Source organism: Protomyctophum parallelum (assembly GCF_964188405.1).
Source record: "Protomyctophum parallelum genome assembly, chromosome: 8".
In the NCBI taxonomy this organism is placed as follows: Eukaryota; Metazoa; Chordata; class Actinopteri; order Myctophiformes; family Myctophidae; genus Protomyctophum; species Protomyctophum parallelum.
In genome coordinates, this window is record NC_139703.1 from 27,394,714 (window position 1) to 27,404,706 (window position 9,993).

At 41.2% G+C, this 9,993-nt stretch overlaps 1 protein-coding gene across 1 annotated transcript in view; it reads left to right on the forward strand.

The window, feature by feature from the left end:
* nampt2 (nicotinamide phosphoribosyltransferase 2) overlaps positions 1-9,993 on the forward strand; it is a 27,141-nt gene extending 17,148 nt beyond the window's left edge. Inside the window, exons 5-11 of the mRNA XM_083770439.1 lie at positions 487-645; positions 2,047-2,177; positions 2,281-2,506; positions 3,382-3,501; positions 4,493-4,633; positions 5,602-5,727; positions 7,073-9,993. Of these exons, the coding sequence (XP_083626565.1) occupies positions 487-645; positions 2,047-2,177; positions 2,281-2,506; positions 3,382-3,501; positions 4,493-4,633; positions 5,602-5,727; positions 7,073-7,237 (1,068 nt within the window). The 3' untranslated portion in view covers positions 7,238-9,993. The remainder of the gene's footprint in view (positions 1-486; positions 646-2,046; positions 2,178-2,280; positions 2,507-3,381; positions 3,502-4,492; positions 4,634-5,601; positions 5,728-7,072) is intronic.

Consider the following 9,993-nt stretch of genomic DNA (forward strand, 5'->3'; position numbering starts at 1 on the left):
GTCAGTTTCATTTGAATATATTGCAGCTGAACGGCATCATTGTTAATACATATACTGTACAGTTTTTATTGCAGTGTATGTTCAGCTGTTTGATATCTGTCTCACGTTCCTTGTCTTTCTACGCCATAGATAGATGGGCCTTTATTGACCCCCATGAGGGAAATGTTGTCGCCATGGCTGTTAACGGCAGTCTTACAAAAGACAAAAATAACAGATAAGAAGAACACGGCTCATATGCAAACCAGGAACAACAGCTCATATGCAAACCAAGAACAAGAGTTATCTCATTAGCCTGCAGAAAATCTGAGTCACAATAACAATACTGTATATAAACATGCATATCTGTCCTTCCTTTTTGCTCCTACACATATCGCAGCTCCTCCAACCCTGCCTCATACTCTATAACTACTCTACGTATGTTCCTTATCCGCTTCTCATTTCTAACTATTCTTTAACATCCTCCTTCCTCCTCTATGCTGTGCTCAGACGATGCTGGTCCAGATGTGGTATCCTATCACAGTGGCCACCATCTCCAGAGAGTTTAAGAAGATCCTGGCGAAGCACCTGAAGGCCACCTCGGGGAGCCTGGAGGGCCTGGAGTTTAAGCTCCACGACTTTGGCTACAGAGGAGTTTCTTCACAAGAGGTCAGATTGGAGTCCATCTTTTCCACAAAGAGACACTTTGCAAGAAAGGGTTCTGAAAGCATAAAGTTGAGCCTCACAATTCATATTTTTTTTTGTTTTTTTTGTTAAATGAACAGAGGGGAGAGACTGTCAAGGGGACACAGGTGGGATTGGAAATTAAGGAGGGTGCAAGTCACTGGACCCACTTGCAGCAAGTGGGTCCAGTGACTTGCACCCTCCTTAATTTTTTACACACCATTATAATGTTCCTATTTTGATCATAATGCCAAGTCTTTGGTTTTCTTCAGAATATGTATGACACTGATTTACTATGACACTGTGGTATATTAGGACAGTCCAACTAGTACTAGTGGTTCTCAAGTGTTTTATTTGCAATGACCCCCTTAACTCTGGGAGTGTACAAAATGGTTGCATGCTGAAAATAGCAGATCTACAACGCATTGCAGTGCAACGAATTGTGAGCTTGTAGATCGGCTATTTTCAGCAAGTGTCAAATCAGTCATTATGACTGCATCAAGGCCCACCAAAATAAATTTTAGTCGACTAAATTAACTGTAGATTTAGTCGAATAAAATCTAATGATCTCTCACAGTTACAGAGTCACCTGGACAGATTCCGTTGTTGTTTCGACACACACAGATATTACAGATATTTACATTTCATAGCACAATTCTGGCGATATAATGCAGCAGCTGGTAATTAACTGATAATTGATTGGTTCTTGTTTATTTCATAAAATCCTTTACTAGGTACCAGTAATTGGTATAATAATGGCTAGGCTGGCTAGCTAATGGCCATTATATCAACAGGGGGATAGAACAGGGTGATCTGGCCCGTGGTGATCACTGGTCACATGCCAGAGTTGCAACACAGTGCCATGCATATAATACATGCGATGACCACAAAGAATTATACATGGTTGGTTACCAGCTTCGTGGAACAATGTAACATTCTCTTGCGCATTCAAACTGTTCATACAGTATAGTTTTGTGCACGTGGATGCCTGTATGTGCTCACTCACAACATGCATACTTGCCCTAGGCCTAACTGAATAAAGCTGGTTTAGGATTGAATTGTGACTAAAGGAGCAAATTGCCAGCACATGATTATTTCTCAGAACCTCAATAGGATTTCAATATACTGTGTGTGAGCTGAGCTGTTCTCTCACATGCTGTGCTGTTGGGGCTAATGTTCAAAGATGTGATCTTGATCTCTGTGGTGCTGTAGAGTAGGTGAGTGACATTTCTGAAGCTGTGAAAATAGCTGCAAAAAACTATTTTTGCCTATAATGTCATGTCCAAAATAGGGATTTAATTCTAACCTGTTATCTTTTATAATCAATTGGTTAGATGAACTTGTTTGCGTCTAACAGCTTGTGTCCTGCATGTGTTGTGTGTGTAGTCTGCAGCACTAGGAGGGGCAGCTCACCTAGTCAACTTCTCCAGTACGGACACAGTGGCAGGACTGCTGATGGCCCAGCGTTACTATGGCTGCCCAATGGCTGGCTTCTCCATCCCAGCAGCCGAGCACAGGTATTGCTTGCTGTCTTTCGCACACACGTACGCGCACACACAAAACTTTTTTGGGTATGTACTGATGCCCAGGTCTCATCATCTTCTATACTCTCATCTCCAGCACCATCATCTCCTGGGGTAGAAGTCGGGAGAAGGATGCCTTCGAGAGGCTGTTGGATGAGTTCTCCACGGGGCCCGTGTCCGTGGTCAGTGACAGCTATGACATCTTCAAGGCCTGCAAGCACATCTGGGGAGACGAGCTGAAGGAGCGCGTGATGGAACGCAGCCAGGACTCCTGTCTGGTGATCCGACCCGACTCGGGAGATCCTGCTGAGACTCTCCTCGAGGTAAGGAGGGATCGCACAGCACAATCTGGACTGTTAATGGAGGGTATGCGCATGCATAAAGTGGAGTGGCAAAGAGTTTAACATAGTTTAATGCAATCAGGTTTGGTTGTATGGGCTGTCAAGGCCAGAAAGTAGTTTTTTTTTTGCCACTGATGAGAATTCACACACAGGGTTAAATGCACTCCTAACTGCACTGCCAATTAAATAACATCTTGGTGTTCTGGTTGCACATATTGAACATATGATTTTCAGACAAAAGAGCTTCAAATTGTCATTTAATTGTCCATTGGCTATAAAAAAAAAATATTTATACTTTTATTTATATTTATACTTTTTTATTTACCGTGCAACAGTGATTGCTTGACAAAACAAACTACACGTGGTATCCATCCACATGTTTCATTGCGATACAATGATGGCTTGTAAATGTGTTCTTTTTGGGAGATGATGCAGTCTATGTATAGCCTGGAAGGTGGAAACCAGACTAATCTGGAAAAAAAGACAGAGCAGTCTTTCATCTTACGTGTGTGAATAATAATTAACATAACACAAGTGAAGTAAGTGGTGCAACTCCGTGTGGGGGTCCCCAGGGGGGGGGGGGGGGGGGGGGGGGTTCCAGACCCACAGGAACGCACCCAGGTTGCCGGCCCGATTCCGGCCGCCCCACGTCCGAAACGGTTGAGAAATGACAGAGTTACAACTATGCTGTTTTCGTGCTCACACATACCCAGCCAACCAGGCAGGGACCCACACATATACTCACTTAAGGAAGTGGTTTGCACCACTTAAAAAATTCACTTCGCAAGGAATGCAGAAGAATTACTCAGGGAGAGGTCTCTGATACCCTGATCCCTCCTTTTCCCCTTTCTTTGTAGGTCATCAGGATCCTAGAGGAGTGCTTCGGATGTGTGGTGAACTCTGTTGGTTACAAAGTTCTGCCTTCTTACCTCCGCATCATCCAAGGAGACGGCATTGACCTCAACTCAGTGGAGGAGGTAAGAAACTCACTGTATATGTCTCTCCCTGGATCGGTCTCTCTCACTTTCACTCCCCCTCATTCTCTGCCTATCTCACTCTTTGCTTTCTATAATCGGCTTTCTCCCCCCCCAACGGCCCACACACACACACACACACACACAGACACACACTGGAGTAGGGAGTTCAACACAGGGGAGGAAGGGAGCAAGACTGACAAAGCGATATACAGGTAGTTTGAGGTTCATAGGAGTTACGTACACAACACCCACCATATCTTTGTCTACATATCAGGTGCCATGCTGGTTGCTCCACCAGTTCTTTCACATAGCAGATAAGGGTGACGCAATCGAATGGATGCTTTGGAAGTCGTCTTGAACAAATTAATTATATATGGCAGTTCAGTTACATTTCTTCCAGAGACTTCTATTTGACTGCTGTCTTTACTTTCCCTGCGGTTTCATCAACGCTGCCAACAGAAGTCAGCTTGACATTTCACTCCGGCTGAAGTTCTTCCCAGAACACTCTCTCCCCTTTGTCTGATGTTGCTTTGTTGTGGCCATGGTCCTCATCTTCTGGGTTTGTTTTAATCTAAAAAAAATTACATATCTCTGCTGTTGGGAAGAAACCACCTAACTCCAAAATGTTCATTTTTCAGCAAATGAAAAATATAATTTTTTCAGGATGGAAACAAAGCAATACTACCAATGGTCCAATGGAATTAAGAGGTTTAGCCTATTTTTACTACTTTTCATTGGTTTAATGTTTTTTTTTAACTAACACACAGATGTAAAGGGTGTTCAATAGCATTGATTTATGAATCTAAAACCACAAAAATTGATTTGGGTAGGCGGTTTCATCCTGACAGCAATGATTATTATGATCCTTTCCTTTGTCTCACTGAGTATCGGTCCCATAGGTCCCTACAGGCAACGGCTGTGTGCCTGTAGTTAATGGTGCCTGCCCTGTGTGTAGTACCCTGACTGTGAGCCTTGTTCCAACTGCACGCAGATCCTCCAGAAGTTGACCGATATGGGTTGGAGTGCAGAGAACGTCTTCTTTGGCTGCGGCAGCTCCTTGCTGCAGAAACTCAACAGAGACACGCTCAACTGTGCCTTCAAGTGCAGCTACGTGGAGAGCAACGGCAAGGGGGTATGTTGGCATGTTTCACCATGTTTCACCGGTATTAGTGGTAGTCATTCCATCGTAGTAGTGATCGTCGTGTCACTCCTGTAATAATAATAATAAACTTTATTTGTATAGCACCTTTCATACATAAATTGGCTTCACAGGGCAGAGCATAAAAATAACAATAAAACACAGGCAAGCAGTTAGAAACATAAAACAATGGTAAAGAGCATACACAATAAAAGCATAAAAACATAAATGGACGAAAAACAAAGCACACAACAAATCAGTCAGAATAGAGAACTAAATCTAAAACAAAAAATCAACTAAAAGCAAGAGTAAAAAGGTGAGTTTTGAGTTGAGCTTTAAAAATGTCTACAGAGGGTGCGTGTCTAAGTTGAAATGGAAGTATATTCCAGGCTGTAGGCCCATAGAAGCAGAAGGCTGCCTCAGACAGTAGACATTAATTAGTTTCTCAACTTACTCAACTTGACTTATATATATATATATATATATATATATATATAACTTAACAATCTCAACTTGTTAACTATCAAATTCGTACCACTACTGCGTTCTACGAGCATGACACCACTGGTCTTCGAACTCGAAGTTCACTTGGATGTTAGTCTGGCCGTCAGAATTCCCCTTTGAGCATTCTGGAGGAGGTGTTGCAGTGATATTTAATTAAACAAAACACCTCCTTTTGACACACATTCTCTCAATAGCATCTGCTCTAACCATTTCTCATTCTAGCCAGCACGAGGCTTAGTTACAGCACATCCTGTGTATTGTGTTAGTTTTGCTTCTTTGGGAGATTTTGAAATTCTTTGGTGTTACAACACTCTGGATAACGTGTTCTTTGTTTGAAAGTTGTCCTCGCCAGGTCTGTGGTTTCTTAAACCCTCCCCGGGGTCATTGTGAATGAGCACGGCCCAGCCATGCTCTTTATTCTTTATTCAGTACAAAATAAACCTAATTATTTTGTCTAGATGGACGTGTACAAGCAGCCTGTGACTGACCCCACCAAGGGGTCAAAGAGGGGCCGCCTGTCACTGAGGAGGAATTCCGATGGCTTCATAGAGACCATAGAGCGAGGAGCAGGGAAGCCGGAGGAGGTTGGTCCTTGAGCTTGATTGATTGAGTCTTTGATACGACCATCGTTAATGTGCTGCTAATAACTATAACTAATGAATAGTATATTTTCTTTTTCAATACTTGTATTTTCCACAGGTAATAATGGCATATCAAGTGATTGATCTTAACTGGATGTGCTGTTTCAATTGCAGAACATGCATTCAGGAACTGTGTACTTGAATCTATACACTACAGATTCTCACTTGGTTGACTTTCTTTTCAAATAAGATGCTTTGCATGGTCCTGTTAATATTAACCTTGCAGCAATATTTAAAAAAGATGCATCATTAGTCATGAGAGGATTGTTGAGGCCAGGCAATTTTCACTCTGATGGTGGTTATTTGAATACCATTATTTTAGACGCATGATTAGGCTACAGGCAAACATATTGATATTTATGTATGGTGACATGAACAGACTGCATGATGATTGCAAGATGTTTACTGGGGGTCAAGTGTACTATAAGTTGTGATAAATGTTAAAGTACGAAGTCATAACACTGCTGCACCCAATGCCTTATTTACGCTTAGAAAGTATGACAGTGTTCATTTCCGTGTTCAAGAGCCGATCTACAAGATCACAACGTGTCACGACGAGTTGTGAACTTGCAGATCAACTCTTGTCAACAACACAAAAAAAAAAAACCCACTGCCGTACAACCAAGTACATTATTCACATTTCAGGTTGTGCAGAACAGATGCGTCCCGCCCATAGACTGTAAAAAATATGGACAAAGCGTTCCCCGGGTCTAACATGAACGTAAAATGAAGCCTGTAATAATATGCTAATTCCTGATGTAAGTCGCCATCTTTTGGTACCAGCTGGCCATTGGCTGGCTCCGTTTTGTACCAGCTGGTCATTGGCTGCCCAGACAACGAGGCGGGACTTCCCCCCTTCTTCTCCGTTGGTTTTTATTTTGACTCGAGTGGGAGGAGAAGACTCTTGAGTGGGAGGGGAATCCCGATCATAGACTGTAACGGTAGCCACGCCCCTCAGAACATACGCGACTTTATGGTCATTTTTTTAATTAATGGGACCATAATTTTCCAAAAAGAATATTATGACATTAGAAATGAGACTTTAAACTAGTGACTGGAAGAAGAAAGTATTCATGACCATGTTTATTAAGGTAATACAGTCTAGGTGAAGTTGGGCCAAAATACATGGGCCTCTATGGAGCTATGGGGCTTTTTGGGTCCAGTCCAGCGCCACAACAGGCCATTATATGAACTACCGATTTCAAATGAGGCTTCACGAAATATCTGGCTGACTGCCCCCCTGGTCCCGCCTCATTCATCTCTCTCTCACTCGCCCTTCCTCCCGCAGGACATGCTGGTGACGGTGTTCGAGAATGGCTCCCTCCTGCAGGACTACTCGCTGGAGGAGATCAGAAAGAACGCACAGCTGTGTGAGGACGAGGAGGTGAGCCATGCCCAGCACAACCAAGACCAAGTGCTGCTCCACAAGAACATCATCAACGGGCGCCACTAACCAAACCTCGTGCGGGGACACAAAAAAGCCTTTCACCAATGCATATCACATGTTGATATTCTATAGCTGCATGCCACCCCCTGAGATTTAAAGAGTGATTGATTGACTGACTTACATTTAAGAGCATTGGTTTTTGACATGCATGGCACCATAAGCACCTGACTGCATGAACCAGTGCTCTGTCACTGGCCAGAAGCAGTTTGAAAGACACACGGCTATGTTCTTATATGGCTTATTTTCGGCGTCAGCCGAACAGTCTATCGGAAAATGACTGCTGAGGTGGAATGCCACACCTATCATATACTGTGTGTGTACATACGTATATATGAGAGAGGTGTGGGTGGGTGTGTGCGTGTGTGCTGTCAAATGATTTTAATCATGATTACTAGCATGATTTTTCATACAAACTTAGTTAAATCAAAATTAATCCCAAATAAATCATCTGTTTTATAGTTCCTACACCAGTTAGTGCACAGACCATGCTCATAGTGAGCATGAGGACCCTGCCCTGGTTCGAATCTTAATCTATTATTGTCTTGCATGCCACCTCTCTTTCTGCCCTCGGTTTCCTGTCTCTGTCCTGTCTGAAAGAAAGTGTACATAATGCCACCAAAAATGTATCTTAAAACATCAATGTTCAAAATGTATCTTTAAGGGATAGTTTTGAAGTGTTTCAATGTGCATATTATTGGAAACCAATTAACAGCCCATAACAATGACAGATATTGTCAAGAACCCCCCAACCAGTACTGCAATTGTGTAATACACAATGTAGTGTCCAACTATGATTATAAATGTTCCCCCATTTTAAATATTTACATAATATAAAACAATAACATGTTAATGTGTGATAAAATAATTAGTGGTGATGAATTAATGTGTTATTTTTGCTTTAGCCTTCCAAAAGAGATGTAGAATTAGCCACCAAACACTACCATTCCATAGTATGAGACCATCCTAGAAACCCCTGTAGCCCTCATGGTCTTCTATTTTACCTGTTTTCTATCTTACCTGTAGATTTACACAGAGTACCTGACTACTGGTACCGCTAAGGACAGAATGCAGGGTTTGTATTCAAGTGGGGGACAGTGGACAGGAACAATGAAAATGATGCCTTTCATTGTTTTTTTGGGGGGGGGTTTTGTGTCTTTCCTTAAAACTTTGCTGGACCAGCAAACCGGTCTGGTATGTGATCAAAACCAGAAATTGTGTGCGCACTGGCTCTCACACTCTGCCATTTCACTGTCACAAAGCCTATATTTAATTTGTAATTTTGATCTTCTGACTATTGTGCAAATATTTTTTTATATATTTCGACACATTTTGAAAGGTAATATGTGCAAATACTAAGAGCAAGTCTGACTGAATTTGTATGTCAGTAATTAAAAGACTGCAAAAATTGTAATGCTCTTGCCACTAAAGGCTATCTTATGCTTCTGTGTCGAAGTGTCACAGTTTTTGTTGGGTACGTTGTGGGCAGCTACAATGTAGACACCTCAGTGCTGAAGCATGAATCCTCCTTAAGATTAACACTGAATCAAACACGTACCGCCCCCAGAGTTATTCACACAGCAGGTGTGATAACATCAATGCTAATTATACAAGCGCATAATGTGTTACACTCATAGATGCCTGCTAATTGAAATGCAACCCTTGTTCCTCGGTTTAAATGCGATATCCAATCTGATTATTTTTTTCCTAAAACAAAACAGAAAAAGAGTACAGTTCAATACAAGGTCTGCTAAGAGGATTTTAAAACCCAAGAAAGCCTATGGCTTGTTTCCATTGAGGTCCTTCATATTCAATTCATTTAGGAGTATAAATTAAGAATTGGTTTCTCCAGTTGAATGTGAATGGCATTATCATCCACACAAAAGACCATTGACTTAACCAACACTTGTTTTGTGGCTAAATGGTAATCGAATAGACTGTTGTTTTAATGGCAATTATTTGGGACTTTCCTCCCAACAAGCAGCCATTTAATTTGTGTTAATTTAATGGAAACTACGGGTTAGATGTTAACTTAAAACTGTCCATTTGAGACTGATTCTTTTTTTAAATCACATTGGTTTCAGATTTGAAAATAGTGTTGTTTTTTTCTCCCCCTTGTTTTTCTTCCAGTTTCAATTCACCAGCAGCGAAGCTCCAAATTCTAATTGGCTTGAAGTGAATTTATGTGTATCTGGAAACCAAACTTGCTATATCTAGAGTGAAAGATGCTCTTACTTAAGGGGTAGGCGGTGTTAAGGAAAAGCTACTTTCACTGAGTTTCAGTTCACAATTTTATCACTACTGCTGCGTTTTGTCGTTAAAAGAAAATGTCTTCCCCTCTTTACTGTGTGAAGGCAGTTTCTTCTCTTAGGTAGTTTCCTTCCTAAGCCAATTTCTTGCTTTTGTTGACTGTTGTAAATATTGAATTTGAAATTATTCAGTCTGCCTTAGGCTTCAGGTCAATGCCCTGCTGCCTTGTGGATTTCATGCTCATGTTCTGTGTATATTGATCCTTTCTGAAGCAGTCATGTTGTGTGCGATGTTGGACAAAAAGAAGTTCTCTCTACCTCTTTTTTTCTAATACTTTGCATTACTAGCATCGGCACTAATGTTTTATAAATATACTGTATATGTATAAATATATTTTGTAAATATATTTTTTGAAAATGATTTGCTTTTAACTAATGTTCTCTGTGATTATTCTTTTATTTTTGATTTTGACAAAAATATATTTTGTGTGACAATAAAATAAGGTGTGAACTTGG